Here is a 22,644-nt window from a genome sequence, read left to right on the forward strand (position 1 = left end):
TTACCTGGGGCCTCCATAGGTTGGGTATCGCCGTGCGTCGGCCGGAGTCGCGTGGCCTGATATATGCGGGAAGTTTGTGAGGCACTATGGCCCGTTCAGGTACAGCCTGCGGTATTTAAGGGACGGTTGGTAAGGTTTCTTGTCAGGTTTCTCTTTGTTACAGCTTTTTACCTTGCCTCGTCGTTTCCTCCTCTGACAACGTGCACCATGGCGGCCGAGGAAATATCAGTGACGCCGAAAGGCCCATCAAGTACCGAAAATACTGAGGAAACCCCAGAGGACGCTCTCAAAGAGAGGTCCGGGGACTCAGAGAGCCTCCAGGCCGGTGTTCGTAGGGCCGAGATGCTGCGCAAAGGCTGGACAAAGCAGGGACTCATCATAACTTTCTCTGGGTACATTTATCTCCCTTGAGATTTTGCGACATACCCAAAGACGGCTGGCTAACAAACGCTATATGTATAAACAGGCTCTTTCTCGCGACGCTCGCTATCAATCTCGGTGATTACTCGACTCAAGTCTACACCCCGTACGCAACCTCTTCGTTCAAACAACACTCCGCCATGTCTGCTGCACGTGTCGTGGGGAATATCACAAGGATCGCTGCGTATCCGATTATTGCTAAACTGGGTGATGTACGTGCGTCGAGTTGGCGTTGAATTGCATTGCTACATATCCTTGGTGCGTGGAGCTAACAGGTTAAAGGTCTTCGGCAGAGCAGAGATGTTCATCCTCTCCATCCTGTTCCAAGCCATTGCGAACGCCATCTATGCAGGTTGCCAGAACGTCGGTCAATATATTGTGAGCAGGCGCCTACCTACATGCTTCGATGGTGCCGTGATTAACATCAGGGCTATGTATAGGCCGGGGGCATCTTCGACGCCATCGGGTCAGTCTCTACCATAATACCCCAAGTCCCTTTCTCAACATGATTGCACTTCACTGACAGGAAACATAAACAGATCCACCGGCTTCAGCCTCACCCAACAAGTCTTCGTCGCAGACGTCACGAACCTCATCAACCGCGCCATCTGGTCGACGCTCCCAGACTCCCTGACCGTGATCCCATCGCTCTACATCGGCACCGAGATCGCCGAAGCTATGCTCGAGAAGAACAAATGGCGCTGGGGGTACGGCATGTGGGCGATCATCCAGCCCGCCTGCTCGATTCTCCTCGTCGGCGCGATGCTATACTACCAACGTCGCAACACTGAAGAAAAGAGTCAATCCGCAGCCGAGCTCTTCGGGTGGAAGGGGACGGATCCGTGGTGGAAGCGCGTCTACAACCTCCTCTGGGTGCAACTGGACGCCTTCGGCGCAGTCCTCCTCCTCCTCGGCCTATCGCTCTTCCTCGTCCCGCTATCACTAACAGGGTCCGGAAACAGCGACGACTGGCACAAGCCCTCCTTCATCGCCATGCTCGTCGTCGGCGTCGTCATCTTCATCCTCTTCATTGCATGGGATACATGGTTCGCAGCGAAGCCCTTCATCCCATACAGACTAATCAAGAACCGCACCGTCGCCGCGGCATGCATCCTCGGCGCCCTCGACTTCTTCCACTACTCCGTCTTCTCGGTGTTCTTCACGAGCTATCTCCAGGTTGCGGGGCACTACGGGGCAGGGAGCGCCACGAGGATCGAGTAAGTCTTCTTCCTTTCCGCACCTATACCATACCTGGGAATGCAGCGTGTCATCCTAACGGACGCAGCAACTCCCTCCGCGTCGCCTTCCAAGTCTCCGGCATCTTCGCAGCCTACTTCATGAAGTTCACAAAACGCTCGCAGATCTGGGTGCTTGCCGGCGTTCCACTCTGCGTGCTGGGCATGGGAGTCCTCCTGCACCTCGTCGACTTGGGCGGCGCCAAAGTCGGCACCGAAGCAGCCTTCGTAGCAGCCAAATCGCTCATCGGAATCGGGCGCGGCTTCTATCAGACCGCGTCGCAGGTCTCGGTCCAGGCGAGTGTATCCCGCGGCGAGGTCTCGGTCGTCACGGCGGTGTTCTTCGCGGCTATGAGTGTGGGCGGTGCCATTGGGACCAGTGTTGCGGGGGCGATTTGGCGCAGCACTCTGCCTACTAAGCTGGAGGAGAATCTGCCGGAGGACTTGAAGAGCCAGGCGCAGAGGATCTTTGGGAGTATTGTTGTGGCACAGGGGTATGAGGTGGGCACGGAGGCAAGGGAGGCGATTGATTTGAGTTATAGGCAGAGTCAGAGGTTGTTGGGGATTGCGGCGCTGTGTGCGCTGGCGCCGATGTTGGCTGTTATGCTTTTCTTGGAGAATGTGCAGTTGAACGGGGAGACGGCGGAGGTGGACACCACGGAGAAGGATAGGAAGGACGTCAAGGAGGCCGGGGATGAGGAGGAACGGGAAGCTGCAGCGTCGTGACGAGTTCTCAGCTCTTTCTGAGCTACAAGCAGAACAGTCCTACCTGGGGACTTAGGTAGATATGGCCATCCAGGGCTAGATAGGGATCCCGGTGTGGGTTTGTTTGTATATATATGGAAGGTTGATTGGATTTGAGCACAATCACTGCGTCGTACCAGCTGTCTGTGCGATGCTCTTGCCGCGGTGGGTCCAGCTTCACAGTCTGAGTTCTGGTACGGCGCTGAGGAGTGGCGCAGAGGGTTGGGACTATGGTGCTGAACCCGGGTTGTTGGGGTTTATGCCGTTATGGGGTTGTGTGGTGTCCGTTGCCGAGAACGAGGAGGAGAGGTAAGCACCTGTTCATCAAGGTGGAAGTATAAATAAAGCATGTACGCTATAGCCAGGTACTCTGGTTTATTAAGGTGGGTTTGCCCGTGAGTCTCCAGTGCATGGATTATGACCTTATGTTATAGCCACAGCCTGCCACCGTGACTGTGTGCAGATCCCGATCAGGCAAGCAGGAGTTAATGAGGTCAACAGCACCTGCCCTGGTGACATCTGGCGAATCTGCAGAGACTCATGGGGAGATCCACCTAGGGAACTGGAGTAGACTCGGCTTCTCCCCGACTGCTATGTGCAGTTTGCCGGTGGATGATTGATGAGCGGCCGCGCAGGCTCGGTCTTGGACATACGCAGTAAAGCTCAATGCCCGCATCAAACCCGATGTCGTGTCTTGGGCCGATTTGGCATGACTTTACCCCAATATGCCAAGCCTGCTGATCCGCAATACCCGAGGCCAGCCCGATGACATCTGTGCAAACTGTTGACTCATATTTGGATTCGGTAGCATCCTAAATTTAAATAGCACCGTTCTCCTTGTCTTGTACACAGATCGTACTTTCATCCTACCCACCACCCAACCCCGCCATGTCCGCCCCAAACCCCGTCGACGCCCCACCCCACATCCTACAGCTCCTCTCGGACCTCCACAAGAAGTCCCTCGAGCAGGAGGCCGCCATCGCCCAAGCCAAGGAGGGCAAGATCTTCTCCTCAATGGTGATGGACGAGTTATCCGGGGATGACAAGAACGATCCGGCCGCCGCGTTCGACAAGCTGATGCTGGACAAATTCATTGCGCTCGATGAAGACAAGTGCCAGTTCACGTACCAGCTCATCAACGCGATGGGCGCTACAAATGTTGTGGAGGCAGGAACAAGCTTTGGCGTTAGCACCATTTACCTTGCTCTTGCTGTGGCCAGGACCAAGGCTGCGACGGGGAAAGAGGGCGTTGTTATTGGGACTGAGAAGGAGGTCAGCAAGGCGGATTTCGCGAGGGCGTACTGGCGGCAGTGTGGACCTGATGTTGAGAATCAGATTGAGTTGCGTGAGGGGGATCTGTTGAAGACGTTGAAGGAGGACTTGCCTGAGGTTGATTTGCTGTTATTGGATAGTGCGTATTCCCTTGGCTTCTGGATTAACTGGCGCCCTGCTAACTATGGGATCCGAGCACAGTCTGGTCCAAGCTCGCTCTTCCCACGCTGAAGATCGTTCAGCCTTGCCTGCGGCATGGCGCCGTGGTACTGGTTGATAATACCATCTCCGGCGCTGAGGGCTATGCGGATTTGCTGGCTTACCTTAGAGCGCCTGGAAGTGGGTTCCGCAATATGACTTTGCCCTTCACGAATGGGTTTGAGATGTGTGTTTACATGCCGACGCAGCAGTAGCCTGGCGGTCATTATGAGGAGAAAAACCTTTGATCATCCCTGATGAGGTGTAGCGCGGCTGTCCTTGCGGTATATCATCTCCGAACTCATCGAAATCTAACTTCAAGCGAGGATCTGAGCCATAAATGGATCATGTTGCAATGTATGGTAGCTTCTTACCTAGATCAAAATGCCCAAGCCATATTTCCCCGCAAAGACAAAGCAGAATCCATAGTAACGGACTGTTAAACAGACTGAAGATTTCGCACGGTCGGAGACTTAGGGTTCCAAGGACAACCGCCCAGCTATGGCATTCGACAATACTGACACGAGGAACAGCCCGCCATTGCAGAGTAAAAGAATTGTTTTGTTTAGTCGACCTCGTGGGCATACCTGGGAGCCGTCTCTTAGGGCTACTAAAAGGAATAAATAGTTACTGTATGTAGAAGTCTCTTATATTACATAGTTTACTAAGCTAGATATTTTAGGGATGGATAAAGAGTTTTACGGTGGTTATTTAGGCTAAAAGAACCTTTTTTTATTAAAGGCCTAAGGCTGCTAGTAGCCTTAGGTACCTATTTTTAATACTTTTTTTTATTTATATTAAAAACTTCCCTAAATTAATAAATTATAAGCTACTAGTATAAAAAAAGTTTTTTTTAAATTAAAAAGTTATAAATTATTAATACTAGGAAAAGGCTTCCCTGGAAGTATAATTTATAAATAAGTATTAAAAAATTAATAATTAAAATAATAAAAATAATAAGTATTAATAAAAGCTTTAGGTATTAATAAGCCAGAGTAATTCCTAAAAATATAAATAAATAATAATAAATTATATAAAATAATAAACTTTTAATAAAAGCTTTGGGCACTAGGTAGCCTAAAAGTAAAATAAATAATAAATAATAAGTTAAGTAATTTATAAATTTAAAGGCTAGCTAATATATTTACTAGCTTTTTTATAAATTATATAACCCCTTTATAATTAAAAAGGTAATAATAAATATTAAAATATATAAAAGCTATTTTAGGGGTAAAACAAGGCCTAGTTTATATAAAAAATATTATTAACTAGTAGTAATAAACTAGTATATAATAATTTATTTAGGGATTTTAATTCTTAATATAGGGTAAATTACCTAGTATAATAGTATATTAAATTTATTAAAATATATATTTTAGGTATTAATTTTTTTTAAAAAATTTAATACTAGTATAATATTATATATTTTAAAGGGTATAATATTAGCCTAGTAACTATAATAAATATAATAAAGCCTTAAATATAAAGTCCTTAAGGCGTAGGCTAGTGGAATTATAATAAAAATTATAGTTTTAAATAATAATATTTTTTTTATTAAAAAATAAAATTACTATAATAGCCTATATATACTAAAAGCTAATAATATTATTTAGCTACTTAATTTAAAAAAGTTTTAAAATTTTAAAGGCTACTAGCCACGTGATACAGCCGTGCTTTAAAGCCTAAAAAATACTAAATAAAAATTTTAATTAAAATAATTAATAAGCCGGCCACGCTAGTAAGCCTATATTTTAATATTTAAAAATAAAATCTCCCGCGGGTAAATATAAAAAGCACTAAGAATTTTATTAAATTAAGCTAAAAATATATTAACTTTTAATATTATAATTAAAGTATTATATAAAATTAAGGTAAGATTTTAAAATAAGGTAATATTATACTATTTTTACTATAAGGTTAATTTTTAAAAATAAGAATAAAATAATAATAAGTTAAAAATAAAAATAATTAAATATAATTTTATAATACATAAGTTATTATAAGTTTAATATAAAAAAGGCTAATTTTAATATAAAAACTACTAGAAAACCCACTTACATAAGCTTAAAAATTTTTTTTAATAAAACTTTAAAGTATTTAAATACTTTAAGCCCTAGTAGCTTAATAAGGCTATTTACTATTTATTTTTTAATAGGAATAAACTAAATATTAATAACATTTTTAACCTTTTTTTCCCGGATAAAATAGTGCTAAATATTAATATATTTACTTTAGGCATAAAACTAGGGATTACTAGCTAGTGCTATAATATTTTTATTATTCCTATAAATTATAATAATAATAGGATTTACTTTTTAAGTATTTATAAGCTTCCCTAGCAAGTAATAAAGCTAAATAGCCTTTTTAATAATTTATATTTTTTTATATACTTAGCTTTATAAAAAAAATAAAGCCATGGTGGGCTAACACTTAAAAAACTAGCTAATAATTATAAAACTTATATAAAATATATATTTAAAAATAAAATAGTATATTTTTAAGTTACCACCCTAATTAATATTAATATAGTTAATTAATAGTTAAAAATTTTTAAAAAATACTAGTTTATAATTTATAAAGCCCTAAAGGTAGTAAAACATGTGCTTAATAATTACTATATATTTTTTTATAGGTTTAATAAAAAAGCGGCTTAAAATAAACATAGGGTAGGTAATATTAACCTAAGTTCTTAATATAAAATATATTAAAAACCTAATAACGCTTTAGTACTACTTTAAAATATTTATTAAAGTTATATACTTTTTAAAAGCGGGCTCTAGCTTTAAATAAGGATTTATTAATATATTATAAATTTTAAAATTATTTATACTAAATTAATAAAAAATCTTATTTATATAGCCAAGCTAAAAAAGTTAAAGTATTTAGTTAACCTAATCCTAGTAAACTTTTATACTAAAATAATAATAATAAAAGCTAAAATTAAATATTTTAAAGCGCTTGCTTAAAATATTTTTAATTTTTTAAATTTAGGCTTTATTTTTACTAACTAGCAAGAAATTATTTATATATATAGTAATAAAAATCTTACTATTAGTAAAGACTCCTAAGTTTAAATAAATAAAATAAAAGCCTAACATAGCTAAAAAATCTATAAATAATTAATATTAAATACATAGTGCTTATTTTAGGCTATAAAAAGCCTTTTAAAGCTAGTAAACATGCTTAAAGCTATTAATAAAAAAGTAAGGCTATTTAATAAAAATTATAATATTAATATTTTTATATAAAAAAGCTATTTTTATATTTATTTACTTAATTTTAAGGTCTAGCGCGGTAGTAATAATAAAAAAAAGCTTATAGCTTATTAGCTTTATTACTTTAGTAAAAATTTTATAATAATTAAGCCTATAAACTTACTTAAAACTATAAACTACCTAATAAGCTTTATAATAAAGAATTTAGTTTTTTAGTTTTTTTTTTAACTTTTAAAACCTATTTATTAAAAAATAAGTATTTTTTAAAAGGCAAGTTAACAAGATCCCAGGTTTTATTTTTCATTAAAAAATTATATTTTTTTTATATACTTTTAAATTACTTATTTTATTTACCTTTAGCCTTAGCTTGCTAAACTATTAATTTATTTTTTTTTAAAAATTTATTTATAAAATATTATAGCTAGTATTAAAATATTATTTAAGCTAGGCTTATTAACTAGTATTTAAAAGTTATTTAAATAAAATTTATTAATTAAGGTAATCTTATTTTACATGGCTTTAATAATATTTTAAGGATAAAATAAATAAGCTAGCTTATTTAAAATTTAAAAAGCCTTTTTAAAATTAATAGTAGCCTAGGCGCATGTATAATATATTAAGTTAATATTATAAAAGCTAAAATTTAAGTTTTTTAAAAATATATTAATTTTAATAATTAAATTAATAGCGTTTACTACTAGATTCTTAGGATTTACATACCTAAAAAGATTTTTAAAAACTAGGCTTTTTAAAAATTTATTTTTAAGGTTCCCTTTAGTATCTAGGTTAGTGTTAGCTAGTAAGTTTTTAAAAATAAAGATTTTTAAAAAAGCTAGAGCTTTAGGTGCCTTAAAAATAAAGATTTTTAAAGGTTTTAAAGCTTTAGGCAGTGTTTTAAGAATAAAAATCCCTAAAGGGCTTAAAAATAAGGCCTTAAAAATAAAAATCCTTAAAAAAGGTAAAGCCTTGGGGATAAAGGTTCCTAAAGGCACTAAAGCCTTAAAAATAAAGGTTTTTAAAAACGCTAAAGTAGTTACTTTTAAAAAATTTAGCTTAATATAATAATTTTTAATAATATTAATATTATATACTAAAACTATGTGGCTCTTATTTAAAAAAAACCTAGTATAACTTATTTATTTTTTTATTAAAGCTAACTAGCCTTTTAATCTTTTGTTTTACTATTTTTATAAAGCTTTTTTTACTTTTTTAGTGGGTTTAAAACATAGACCTTAAACTAAAAAATATAAATATAAAAAATATTTAATTAATAGTTATATTAGGCTTTAAATAATATAATATTATTTAATATAAAATATAAAGTTTAATTATATAAATAACTAGTATTTTTATAAAACTTAAACCACATGTTAACTAAGGCTTTAGTATCATGTAGTATAAATTATATAAGGCTAAATAGCTTATTAATAAGTACTTTAACATAGCTATTTTATTTATACTAGTTTATATTAAAGGTTTTTATAATAACTTTAAAGCTATAAATAAGGTATTATAAGTTATAAATATTCTTTTTTTTTAATTATAGTGTACGCGGCGTAGCAGGAGCTTAGGTATATTATATTAGTAAATAATAAAAAAAGCCTAGGTAATAAATTTATTTTTATTAGCTAGTATTATAACCTAGTAGCAGTAAGATTTATTATTTATAATAAAGTTAATATATACCTTTTTATTAAATAAAAGTAAATATAGGCTGAAAATATTTATATAAAATAATTTAAATAATTAATTAATAAGTATTATAATACCTTTATAAGGCTTAGCCTACTAATATATAATAATATAAAATTTATAAATATAGCCCTTGGGTATATGCATGCTATAAACTACCTTTTTTATTTTATTAAGCTAATTTTTAAAAATATAGCCTATTTATTAATATTAAAGCTAAAAAAATTTATTTTAAAAAATAAAAATTACTAGTATTAAAATGGCCGGCATTACTAAGCCCTAGTAAAAATTAAAAAAAACACTTTATAAACTTTAGTAGCCATGTACTAGGCTAATTTATAATTATATAAGATAATAATATTAATATTTTATAACTTTTTAACTTTTATATTTTACTAGTTAAAGCTAACTAAGCAGCGCTTATTTAATAGCTAAAAAATAAAAATTAATATAAAAAATATATTTAAGTAATATAAAATATTATTTAAAGCCAGGATTTTAAGCTAGCTATTAATATAATAAAAAATTTTAATAATATTAATACCTTAAATATTAAAAACTTTAAAATTAATATTTTTAATATTAAGGCTAGTATAAGGCTTAAGATTTTAAAATAAAAAGTAATTATAAGTAATATATTATATATAGTTATTATTTAAGGTAATTTATTAAATAAAACTATTTTAAGTAATTTTTTATTTAAAATTAAAGTTAATTTAAGTTATAAGCACTAGCTTAAGCATAAGCTTTATATTTTTTTTAAATTTAAAATTTTTTTAGGGGTGCTTAGCGCCCTTGCTACCCTAAAAGTTTTTTTAAATAGTTTTAAGCTTAAAATAAAGTTAATAATAGATTTTTTAATTATAAAATAGCATGTTATAATAAAAATAATAGCATGTGGTAATATTTATAATACCCTTATTTTTATATATTTAAATAATATTAAAATAATTTTTATAGCATTTTATATTAAGCTTTATAAATATTTTATTAAAAAAAAGTATTAGGGTGCCGGTGCCCTAATTTTAGTTTAATTTAATAAACTTAGTAGTAATTATAAAGTTATTTAAAAAGGTAATTAATATAATAATATTTTTTAAAAGGTATTTAATAACATGGTTATTAAAATATATAGCCTTAAAATAATTAAATTAATTACCTAGGGCTTGGTAAAAGATAGTAATAATAAGTTTAGCTAAAAAAATAATATTAATATAGGTAAATTCCTGCTAAATTTTTTTTAAGTTTTTTACTAAGGTTAAAAATACTTTTATTATAAAATAGGGATATTAAGTTAGCCCAGGCTTTAAAAATTATAATATTAATATTAAGTTTAAAATAGCTTTTAATCTTGTTAAGCAGCTTATAAACTATTTATTTATTAATAAAAAAATTTTATAAATTAAAACTTAAATAACTAAAAATTAAAGCCATGGTATAATTTTAGTTTTATTATTAAATTTTAGCCTTATTATAGTTTACCAGGGGTATAAGCTTAGTAATAGCCTTAGTAATAAGCTAAGCAGGAGATTATATAAAAAGTATAGTAATAATTAAAACTTTATTATTAATACTTATATTTTTAGCTTAGCTTATAATAAATTATTAACTAAAGGTTTTAATATCTTTACCTACTAAAGCTAGTATAATAAAAAAAAATTAGTAAGGGTTTTTATAAGGTGCCTTTAATTTAGCTACTTTAAAAAATAGTTATAACTAGCCTTTTAAAACTTTAAAAATACTTGCTAGTTTTATTTAACTTACTAGTTTTTTAATATTAAAACTAGGATATTCTTTACTTTAATTAAGGTTATTTTTTTATCTTAGCTTGGTGTAGGAAAACTAGATATAAAAAAACTAAATATAAAAAAACTAAATAACAAAAAAATCAAAGTAGTTTAGGAGCTAGGAATTAAAGTACTTAGGAATTAAAAACCTAAAATAATTAAGAATAATAAGCCCTAAAAAGTTACTATAATAAAATTAAAGTTAAATAGGCTAAAGCCTATGCTAGAATAGTTATAAAAAAAAAAAACTAGTAATTAAAAATAGCTAGTTAAATATTTAAAAATTAGTTTAAATTTTTAAAAAGTAATTAAAGTTAAAATTTAAATTAAAAAACCTAAAGGTGTTATACTACCTTTAAAGGTTTTAAAACTTTTTAGCCACTAAGGGAAACTTATTTTTATTAAAAAATTAAATGCGTGTGGCCCTAAAAAGCAGGTGTTTATAAAATTAAAAGCTAATTAAAAAGGTAAAAAAAAATAAAAAATTTAAAATAAAAAAAAATAAAGCTATAATATTTATACTTTTATAATAAAGGCCTTGCCCTAAGTATAAAGCTTTTTAATTATTATAATAACTAGTAAAGTTAAAAATAATAAAGTTAAATAATAAAATAAAAAAATACCATGTATTTAATTAGTATAGGTTAACTTAAAAAAAAAACTTTTAATTAAGTATATAAGTTAAGTAAACCCGGGCTTATAACTTATTAAAAAAAATAAATAATTATTATATATAAAAGTCTTTTATATTACATAGTTTACTAAGCTAGATATTCTAGGGATAAATAAAAAGTTTTATAGTAGCCATTCAGGCCAGAAGAACCTTCCTCCACCGGAGGCCTAAGGCCGCCGGTGGCCTCAGGCACCCACTTCCAGCAAGGGCATGGAGGACGGGGCATGGCTTGAAAGATGTTCAAGCATAATCCATACGTGCTTGAAGTACTACTGACCGATACCTAAGGTTCCAATGGACTTTCGTCGATTGTATACCCCGGACGTTTGCTGTGTGCCATTCCGCATCCAATTGAAGCCGGCGTAGGTAGAGGGCACAACCTACCCCACGTACGTAGTACGTACAAATCTAACGCGTTTTAGGTCCAAGCTTTAGGTCTTGCGCAGAGTACAGTATATCCTTTACTATTTTTAAACCGAGGACGCGGCACTTCTCGGTCCCTGCTGATATGATGCAAACATGATACACACTGCGTGGACTGGTTCAACACAAATTGACGCAGGGGCCGGATCGTAGAATTATGATAAGCCCACCTGTTTCAGATCCATGCAAAAACCCCAACCGAGGACTGGATCGGAGTGTTTTAGACTCAGCGTGGAACAGCAGCCAAATGTTTGATATCTCGGTAGAGACCGAGGGATCGACGCACAGGGCACACTGTGCCGCGGATCAAGCACGAACTGGGCAAGCGCTGCGAACCAAAACTACATGGAACGAGCCATGTTTGGGACGCTGCAACTGGAACAATTGGTTGTTTTACCCCATGTCTAATTTTTTCACCGCGTGATATACTTAAATAAAATCCGAGCCTGAACCCCGGGCTCGAGCTCGTCTCGTCTAACCACTCTGCTCACTTACCTAGCCTTTTCCGCTGCGCGACATAGGCAAAATGGGCACCGACAAGACAGAAGAGACGCAGGTGCAGATGCAATGCGCGAGCGAGGAGGGCAGCATCAACCGCACGCATACGGCCGAGGATGGCGAGATTAGTTATGGTCAGCGACCGAAGGTACACCACACCATATCCATCGCTCTCATTCATCAAACAAAGGAAGCCTAACAAGCATGAATAAACCAGCTCACAAACATCCAATTCATCGGCGTCCTCGCCGGCTTTGGCATGTCGTTCGTCGGCTCGCAAATCCAGCCTCTCCTCTTCGCCTCCATCTTCCCCCTCGTCTCCGCCTCCTTCGGCGCCTCAAACCTCCTCTTCTGGTTCACATGCACGCAGCAGATTGCAACCGGTGTAATCGCCCCATTCGCAGGCTCACTAGCCGACCTCTTCGGCCGCAAAACAATCACGATCGCCGGCATCCTCTCCGCCATGTTCGGCATGATTCTTTGCGCCGCGAGTCCCACGGCAGGAGGGTATCTCGCTGGCCAGATATTCAATGGGATTGGGATGGCGATCCAGGAACTCATGGCTATTGCGGCCATTGCGGAGATTGTGCCCACTCAGTACCGCGGGTACTACATCGCCATTGTGGTAGCGAGTTTCCTCCCCTTCGCGCCGGGCAGTCTGTATGGGGCTTTGATAGCGCAGCACAACTGGCGGTACTGTGCGTGTCTGATTGCGGTGTGGAACTTCCTGACGGCGGGTGTTATCTGGTGGTTCTATAACCCGCCTGCGCGGGAGAACACCGCCGGTTTAACGTGGATAGAGAAGGTCAAGCGGATAGACTTTATCGGCGGGCTGATCATGACAGGCGGGCTAGTCTTCCTTCTCATCGCGCTCAACTGGGGCGGGCAGCAGTATCCCTGGAACGACGGGAAGGTCATTGCGTTCCTGACACTAGGCATCGCATTGCTTCTCGCGTTCTTCGCGTACGAGAAGTTCTTCGCGGCGTACCCTATGTTCCCGTCGACATTACTCCGACACCCGAGGACATTCACCGCGCTCATGGTCGTCATCCTGCTGGCGGGCATCAACTACGTCGCGCTGCTGATCTTCTGGGTCTTGGAGGCCGTGAGCGTGTACGACTCGGACCAGGTCGAGCTGGGCGTCCGCACAATGCCATACGGGTTCTGTATCGTCGGCGGCGCAATCATCTCTGCCATTTTGATTTCGGCGTTCAAGAGCCACCTGCGGCTCATCATGACGGCCTTCTGCGTTGTACAGGTTATCGGTACGCCCGCTGTGTCCTTCCCAAATAACCAAGGTTAAGACCGCTGACGTGAACAGGAATCGGCTGCATGGCCGCCATAAAAACCTCCGACATCAACACCGCCTGGGCGCCGTTGATCTTCAGCCTCCTCGGCATCGGCGGCGTCCTCGTCCCCAACCAGATCATCGTGACAGTCATCTGCCCAGATGATCTCCTCGCAACAGCAACCTGTCTAACGGCGTGCCTCCGCGCTGTGGGGCAGGTCATTGGGACAAGTATATTCTTCAACCAGTTCACGGTTGCATTGGTGAAGAACACGTACAGCCACGTCGTGCCTGCTGCGCTGGAAGCAAAATTCTATAACTTCGAGCTCCTGGCGCCGATGATGGAGACGCTTGTGACGACGCCGTGGAAGGAGTGGATTGGGACGGTTGCGGACCAGGTGAGCCCGGAGCAGGTGGCCATCATCCGGCCGGCAATTGTGGAGGCGTTTAGGCTTGCGTTTGAGAGGGTGTGGTTTATCTCCATTGGGTTTGGGGTAGCGGCTGTGGTTGCGAGTGTGTTTATTGAGGATTTGGGTAGTTTGATGGATGGGCATGTTGCTGTTAAGTACCTTTAATGTCTGTTGCATTGGATGTGGACAAGGATGATCTTTTTTATGGCGGCGTTTTGGTTATGATAGAGCAGGACTTTTGTGTGCTAAGATTATTGGTGGTTTTAAAAAATGCACGTTGAAGTCTATGTGTGATTGTGTGCTTCCGCCCTTTAGACTCAATGAGCATTCAATAGCTGCATTAGCGACACATGGCATCTGTACCTGAGCGAAGAGAGGGCTCCATCATCAAGTATACATAGGTAGGATCCAGTAACAAGAAAGGCACCATGGCAACCCTATGCATCTCTAATTCATACACCGGATCCGCAGCACGTACATGGTAGTAGTAGTAGTAGTAGTAGTAGTGATATTTAACGCCTCGGGGGTACTAAGGCTGGTTTGACACCCTTTCCCAACCTCCCTTGGGGTATGGAGGCGGGCTGACGCTAGGATAGATATAGATACAGGCCAAAGTTCCCCTAATTCTAAGTTCCCTTAACAATATCCATTGCCCAGATAGCCACTCGCGAATTCTCGTGGGTTGTTATGTGCAACCGTCCCTACGTATGGCCGTTTGCACTGTTTGTCGAGGCTCAGGGGGAGCGCGGATTTCGAGGCCTTTAATAAGGCGCGGAGGTTATGTCTTCCTAACCGAGAAAGACTTGGTGGTTCAAGGCCTTCTTAGGGCTTAGGGTAGCGGGTAAGAAGGCGCGAAGGTGTAAAAGCCCCTAGGGGGGGGGGCTGGAGGTCGTGGCTCCGGGGGGAGCGTAGTTATCAAGGCCTCTTTATATAAAAAGGCCAAATTTCAACGTGGGAGTTTGTTTGTTGGTAGGAGTGGGATTCGAACCCACGGCCTTAGTATATAAGGCCCCTGTGACCGCCCACTCGGCCACTCCCACCAGGCACGTACATGGTACCATGCAGAAAGTATAAAGGGTGATACTGGGTACAAATTGTATGAAGGCCACTCAGAATAAGAACTGTGAGTACTCCCTATGTCCAGATGGACATACAATCCAACCCCAACTTTGACTACAAAAATGCATAAAATACTTATAATATTTATATATAGCAATGGAAGTAACAAGATTGTATGGTCGCGTGAATGCTTTATAAAATTTATATATTCCAGCTTTTCTAACAAGTTTTATATCCCAGCACTAGCCAAAGTAAGTGAAGCATAGTGGAAGAACCCTGATAAAGGCAAGAGGATTTGTCTGCCAAGGTTGGAGCCCTTCGACACCCGCCCGCGTAGCTGTTGGCTATGAAGCACACTTGTTGGGCTAACCAGCCTGAATAAGATTGCCGCGCATAGATGTAGTTTCTACCGCTGTGGCTGTAGATTACTTTGCTTATGCTATGTGGGAGTTTATTGGTTGCGTTAAACGATGCACACGGGGGCGAGGAAGGCGAGGGCAGCAGAGAGAATGAAGGGCGCATGGTTTTCAGTAGCTGGAAGGGTTGCGTGGTGAGGAATGACTAGAGCATGGAAATATTCTGACTGATATCGCCGCGCCTTCTGCTTTATAGGCTCTTATGGCTGGTGATGGACCTAGATTTTCATTTCCCAAATTCTTCCAGTCTGGTGGGTTTCTGCCCTGAATTGGGTAGGTCATCCTGCACAAGTCAAGGGGTTTGTGTTGAAGTTTCGGCGCTAGAGCATGCCCGCAGTACACGAGAGCATTGTAGACGCTATCTGGATTATAAATAGCAGGCCTTTGCCTGGTGAGGTTTCGTAGTCTAGGGGTCCAGTGAGTCAGACAGAGAGAGATGAGATCAACGGATAAACCATATTTTTAAACATGAAGCTATCCAAACAGCAATATTTCAACAAGATGGGAGGCTACCGCAGTTAAATACATAAAGGCAATCTTAGCCAATGGCCTTTCTGTGGAATACCCTTCCTGGAGTGGCAATGTTGAATTCCCAACTTCCAAACAGGGCGAACGGTTGTAGTAGAGATTTGCCGTTGACGGCAACCCAACGACTTCAAAAGGCCCATATCTCAACAAAAGGAAGCTTCAGCATAATACTATGAACCCCTCAGCTCCAAAGTAACGCCGGCCTCACCGTCCACAGGATCACCCTGGAGAAACTGGGCACCGTTCTCATTGACAACCGACCACGACGGGCCGTAGGCAACGCGGCGCTCCCCACCCTGCTCGGTGAACCAGACAAGGCCGGCGTAGACAACGCCATCTAGGCTCGATTCCTGCAGGAATACAACGCTTGTTAGTCCAGGACAACGAATACAGACACAGGATTCGATAGTGGGAAGACTCACGTCGCCGAAGGCCGCCCACCCCGCACCGGAAGCACACCCATCGGCATACCTAAGCCGATGTGGTGCGTCGGGGTCAACAACAACAGCATGGGAGCCAAACTCCGGTTCCCAGGGCTCAATAAGAGCCGTCAGGCACCCGTTCTCGTCGGCTGTGAAGCTTGCACAGCGCAGCGGTGCGTTCACAAGTGCTACCTCTCCCCGGGCGTTACCAATGCAGAGATAATCGTTGTCCGGGTAGATGAACCCGGTCGAGCCGTTGGAGATTGCGGTTATCGGGAACTGGGCAAGGCACATGGGAGCCAGGGAGGCGGCAAGGGCAGTGGGGAGAAGGGAGGGACGCATGGCTGCAGTAGGGATGGTAGGTGGGTGTTGCAAGATGATGGGTTAATGGATTTCCAACACGGGAGGTGCGGGGAGTCAGATTCTTCTAACAGATGTGCTGGGTGCGTTCTCCTTTATATCCAGTATTCCAAAATATACTGCTAGGATTCTCGGCATCCAAGCGCAATGCTCGGAGCAGCCTTTCCAAGATTCGTGTCTAGTGGCTTTATTCCATTAACTTTACAGCTGCTGACCCGAGCATTCCGACAGGAGTCGGCGGCTTTGGAACCCATGTACGAGTCTGTACGACGGCATGGATCTCCTCGGTGGAAGTCTAGCGGTACTTACTCTCGCCCAGTATGGTAGGCAGCGTGGATATCTTACATCCCGCGGTTAAATGTTAGCGTCTGTCATGCGTACTCACACAAAAGCAATGTGAAGTTAACCCGAGCATTCCAATAGGAGTCGGCGGGTTTGGAACCCATGTACGAGCCTGTATGACGGCATGGATCTCCTCGGTGGAAGTCTAGCGGTACTTACTCTCGCCCAGTATGGTAGGCAGCGTGGATATCTCACGTCCCGCGGTTAAATGTTAGCGTCTGTCATGTGTACTCACACAAAAGCAATGTTAAGTTATTGAATTATGACCAAGTGACCGCAGGGCGTACTGACCACTAATTTGCCGATCCAGATTAATAGTCTCTGCTTTGCACGAATCCTATTCCAATTACTGTTTATTGATATCAAACAACCACACGCTCGTAAAAGCTACCAGCTAAGTTAATTCCGAGAAATAGCGAGGTGCCATGGCAGTCAAACAGAGGCAACATGCACGTCCAGCTCTCCGCAAGATCCAACACACCGGATCCTTGGAACTGTATCACCATCCCGCCGTTGGCTGGTTTGGGAATATGGTGGAGTTAGTATAGTCTTATTATAACCACGTGATTTAGAATAGTATTATAATAGTATAATAAGTAATTATAATATTATAATATTTTTTTAAAATTTATATATATAATAAACATAGGAAAATATTAATAAAATATAATTACTTATTAAGAATATATTATATATTATTTCAAATTAAAAATTTATTAAAAATTATTTTAGACAATATATTAGATAAATATATGTTAAACTTTAATGTTTTTTTTTATTTTCAACTAATATATTTTAATATATAACTAAATATACTTGTTACAAAGTAATAATACATTAAAATAAATATATAATAAAATTTTTAATATATACTTTATTTAGATATGAATTTAATTTATAAATAGAAAATTTAAGTATGAGTTTATATTATTAAGTGGCTGGTTCACCAGCTATATGTAAAAATTTAAAAAAAATATTCTTTATATATTTAAATAAAATTAATGTTTAAATATAATAAAATAAGGCTACCTCCGCCAAACTACCTAGTAGTAATAAATTTATGAAAATAAATAATTATAAAACTAGTTTTTGTTATTAACAAAAATATTTTAAAGTAATTTAAACTAAAAAAATTATATAATCCTAAAAAATAGATGCGAAAATCAAAAAAAGGTAATAGCTATTTAATACAAGAAAAAATGTAAGAAAATAAACTTCAAAGTTATTGATTATATTATACTTGATATAAAAAACTTAACTTTACAAGGCTGAACTATAAATAAAGTAAGATACTTATTAGCCTTCTTTAGTAATTATAAAATAGGAAAAATAGTTTTATAAACTACTACTCTTATTAAATACATATTAATTATATAATATTTCTTATATTATATTTTTAAAACTTTATTATAGTAACCTATGCTAAGCACTAAATATTAGCCTTATACTAGTAACCAATAAGAAAGAATATTTTGTTAAAAAATTCTTAATATTTATAAATTTAAGAGTAAGGTATAATCCATTATAGAATAGCAAGAGTAAAATAATATAAAAAATAATATTTAAAAACTAAAAACCTTTATAGCTAAAACCGCGGTATCTAGGAATTTTTTTAAAAAAAAAACTTATAAAAATAAATTATATAAAGTAAAAAAATATTAATTATCAATATTTACACCTATAACCTACGCAGAATTATAAAAAGAATTTATTTTTACGGATTAGCAGCGCCCGCAGGGCCTTTTAATAAAAAAAAAACTTAAACAAGCAACTAAACCACGCGGTATACAAGACCTAAAATATATAAAATTACTACCAAGCCTACTAGGGCACTAACCCCCATATTAAATATAAGTACTACTTTAATAAAAACTTTTAATCGCGCTAAAGCCCAGCAAGCCCTGTATTAAAAATAATAAAAATTTATAAAGGGGTTAGTAATATAATATAAGGTAAATTAAAATATATAAATATATACTTAGTAGCTAAAGCCGCGCTAGCATAACAAAATATAGGTATTAAAGTAATAGTAAAAAGTAAGTTAAAACTTTCAATAAAAATAGCCATAATAAGTTAATAAACTAAAATATGATGGTATTGTAAAGCAAAGATTAACGTATATAAAATATTATTATTCTTATTAAAAGGGGTATTGGCCTACAAAGTAGTGTTAAATAAAAATATAACTAAACCCTTAAAGTTAGTTATTTATATATCATTAGCTATAATAATTTTTATAATACCTACTTTAAATATATTATAAGCTATTTTTAAAATAGTAATATTTTTATAAACATATAAATTATTTGCTCCCACATGTATAATATTAATAGTATTAAAAATATTTTATAGCTTATTAATAACTAGGGTAATATTAAGAGTATTATAAAATTGAAATACCTTTTTATTAATATACTAATATTAATACTTCCTACCCTTTATATAATTATATATAAGTATTTTAGTTATAATATGTTATCACTGCTATAGTATTATTATTATATAGTGTTATAATAACATAATCTAGCAGCCTAAGGCTGCCTAATAAAGAAACTTTAGTGCTAATCTAACCACACGCTAAGATAGAGGTTAGTTATATAATATATAAAATATTAAGTTTAATATAAAACTTTAACTTAAAAAATTAGTAATTAATTCCTATTTTAAATATAGAATACTTTTTTATTATAATAATTTATATTTTTTTAAGCTTAGTATAATATATAAACATGTCTTATAGTTTCAATTACTTTTTTTAAAAAACTTTTTATTTTATATAATAACTAGGTAATAAATTTCATCCCAGGGGCTAGTAAATAATATTTTAATAAAAAATTAGGTAGCAAGCCCATATAAAGTTTTATATTTTTTAAAAAGGCCTTGCTAACGCTAAAGCAAATATAAATTCTATATTTTCTATAATAACTGCGGTTATTTTATTTACTTGTCTTTATTTTACTTGTAGCCCAATTACACCTATTAGCATTAGAAAAATTTAAAAAGATTTTTAGCTATACCTAAGTTTATTTATAACTATTTATAATTATTTTTAATACTTAAAAATGCCCTAGTGTATTATTACCAAATATTGTCAGGGCTAACATTAATCCGGGTTATGCTATTAAGCAATGCCTAAGGCACCTAGGTCACGCCATTATAAAGTATTAATATTACTAGTATAGGATATTTTAAGCATTTATTTACTTTAATAAACATTATTATTATAAATTATTATATAAAACTTAATATAATATTAGCTTTAACTAGGGACCTTAGCTTAGGGGCCTTAGGTTTTAAATATTATTTAAATAATAAATTAAAGGCATGCCCTGCACTAAATTACCTTAATAATTTAAAAATAATTATAAAAAGTATAAATATTAAAATATTTAAATATTATTTATTTTTTAAATAAAAATAACTTAAAAAATTATTCAAAGGGTTAAGGCCTTTAAATAAGGCTTATATAAAAGAATTAAAGGCTATAATATATATAGTTTTTTAAGTAACTTTTTTAATTAAATTTATTAAGATTTTAAATATTTTATTTTTATTAGTTAAAATACTTTACTAAGCTTTATTATTATTAATAAAAATTATTTAAGTACTAGGGCGCCCTTATAATTAAAATTACTTTTTTATTAATTTTGAAATATTATTTATATAGTACTTTAAATTAAATATTTAAATAAATAAAAATAAATAAAGGCTATTTTACTTAAGGTCCCTAAAATATAAACTTAGGTATAAAAATTTTAAAACTACTTTTTTTACTTAAATTTATATTATTAATATTTAATTATACTCTTATTATTAAAGTTATTAACTTAAATAATAAACTAAATAACTTACCCCTTTTAATACGTAAGGCCTAAATTTTTTTTTATTATTTTACCTTTTTAAAAATTTTATGTAGTGTATTAACCCCTAGTATATTATAATAAATATTATTTTAATTAAGAATATTATTTAAGGAATACTTATAGCTAGGCTATTTATTATAATATTATAATAAAATATATTATTAAAACTAGAGCTTGATAAGGGCAAGTAAATAGCTTAGTAAATTAAAAAGTATTAAAAACTAAATAAGCTATTTTTACCCACCAGAAATTTAAAAAAGCTATTTAATTTATTAAGCTAAAATAATAATAATAGCACTATAAGTAAAACACTACTTAATTAAGACTAAGCATATAAATAACCTTAAATATTTATTAAAAATAAAATTATTAAAATATTAATATAATAATTATTATAAAGTAACCCTAGGCTAAAAAAATGAAAACCCCTAAATATTAAAATTCTTAATAGTAAGGACTTAATGAAACTAAAAATATTTTTTTAATAAATTTAGGAATATATTTAATAAAGCTTTTATATAATATAGCACTAAAGTGAGTAAAGTTATATATTTAATAAATAAAGTTTAAAAAATATATAATGAAAATAATATATAAAGTAAATTTACTTACTAAGTTACTTACCTAGGTAATATTTAAAAAGTTTATATATTAATAAATTAACCTAAAAAAATTAAGTGAGTTAAAAAATAAAGCGCTTTATGAATAAATATTAAAATAGTTAATTATTTAAGGTATAATTAATAAAATTTTAAAAAATAATTTTTAACTTTTTTAAGGCACTTATAAAAAGGCTATCCTCTATATTTATATATTAAAAAAATTAACTAATTACCTTTAAAGGTATTAATTTAAAAATAACTTAATATAAGTTAATTTTAGCACGCGAAAAGGGCAAAGTACCTGAAAATAATAGTTAAAAAAATAATAAAAACCCCCTTATTATAAAAAATAAAAATCTAGTAAAAGGCATTCACTAAAGCTAGATTAAAAATATTTAAGTATATAAAAAAAATTAAAATTTATTTAAATAGCCCTTAAAAAAGGAAGGTTAAAGAAATTATTATAGCTTTAAAAATAAAATTAATAAGTAAAAGCTCGTATAAGCTAAGTATTAACTCTTGCCTAAAAGAATTATTATTATATATACAGCGCGAAAGGGTATTTTATAAAAAATTACTTAATAAAATAAAAGTAAATAAAAAATTAATTAAAACTATATAATAATTATTAGGCCCTAAGCTATTAATTTTAATTAATATAAGTAAACTTACTATATTTCCTATTTTAGTAGATTTACAAGTTTAAAAAATAACTTAAATAAATAATTTAAAGCTTTGCTAAATACTAGAGCTAGTACAATTTTTTTTTAATTTAATTTTTAAAAAAGTAAAAGATTAGAATAAATAGAAACTAAATACTATAATAAGTTTAATATATTAATAAAAAATTACTTTATATTATAGCTAAGTTAGGACTAAAATATAGATTTATAATTTTATTAGTAAAATAAAAATATTTAATATAGTATTTTATATTATTAATTTTATTTATAATAAATACTAAGCCATGCTTAAATAGCCTTAAATAACTAAAATAAATTTAAATATTTTTTAACTATTAATTAATAGTGTTAGTAGTATTATACCCCACACTTTTAAATTAAATTAATAAAAAGTTTATTAAAATAATGAAAAAGGGTTTAGTACTCTTAGTTTTATATAAATTAAAAAAACTAAAGGTAAATTAATTAGGGTCCTATTTTTGAATATATTAAATAAAGTAAAGTCTTTTTTTTA

General features: G+C 34.4%; 4 protein-coding genes across 4 annotated transcripts; 3 read left to right on the top strand and 1 right to left on the bottom strand.

The window, feature by feature from the left end:
* Positions 1-207: 207 nt before the first annotated feature.
* DSM5745_03649 (putative Siderophore iron transporter mirA) lies at positions 208-2,381 on the top strand (the record flags this gene model as incomplete). The annotated part of the gene is made up of 6 exons (XM_026745665.1): positions 208-392; positions 467-632; positions 703-798; positions 861-886; positions 960-1,637; positions 1,706-2,381. 6 exons carry the CDS (start codon positions 208-210, stop codon positions 2,379-2,381), a joined length of 1,827 nt encoding a protein of 608 aa, XP_026606531.1.
* A 906-nt stretch (positions 2,382-3,287) lies between these two features.
* Positions 3,288-4,084, top strand: DSM5745_03650 (O-methyltransferase; the record flags this gene model as incomplete). Its single annotated transcript, XM_026745666.1, has 2 exons — positions 3,288-3,810; positions 3,873-4,084. 2 exons carry the CDS (start codon positions 3,288-3,290, stop codon positions 4,082-4,084), a joined length of 735 nt encoding a protein of 244 aa, XP_026606532.1.
* Positions 4,085-12,185: 8,101 nt separating this feature from the next.
* Positions 12,186-14,020, top strand: DSM5745_03651 (uncharacterized protein; the record flags this gene model as incomplete). The annotated part of the gene is made up of 3 exons (XM_026745667.1): positions 12,186-12,305; positions 12,375-13,422; positions 13,479-14,020. The coding sequence occupies 3 exons, from the start codon at positions 12,186-12,188 to the stop codon at positions 14,018-14,020; spliced, it is 1,710 nt and encodes a 569-aa protein (XP_026606533.1).
* A 2,008-nt stretch (positions 14,021-16,028) lies between these two features.
* Positions 16,029-16,622, bottom strand: DSM5745_03652 (uncharacterized protein; the record flags this gene model as incomplete). Its single annotated transcript, XM_026745668.1, has 2 exons — positions 16,029-16,208; positions 16,281-16,622. The coding sequence occupies 2 exons, from the start codon at positions 16,620-16,622 to the stop codon at positions 16,029-16,031; spliced, it is 522 nt and encodes a 173-aa protein (XP_026606534.1).
* Positions 16,623-22,644: the final 6,022 nt, after the last annotated feature.

This window comes from Aspergillus mulundensis (assembly GCF_003369625.1).
Source record: "Aspergillus mulundensis strain DSM 5745 chromosome Unknown scaffold_2, whole genome shotgun sequence".
Taxonomy (NCBI): domain Eukaryota; kingdom Fungi; phylum Ascomycota; class Eurotiomycetes; order Eurotiales; family Aspergillaceae; genus Aspergillus; species Aspergillus mulundensis.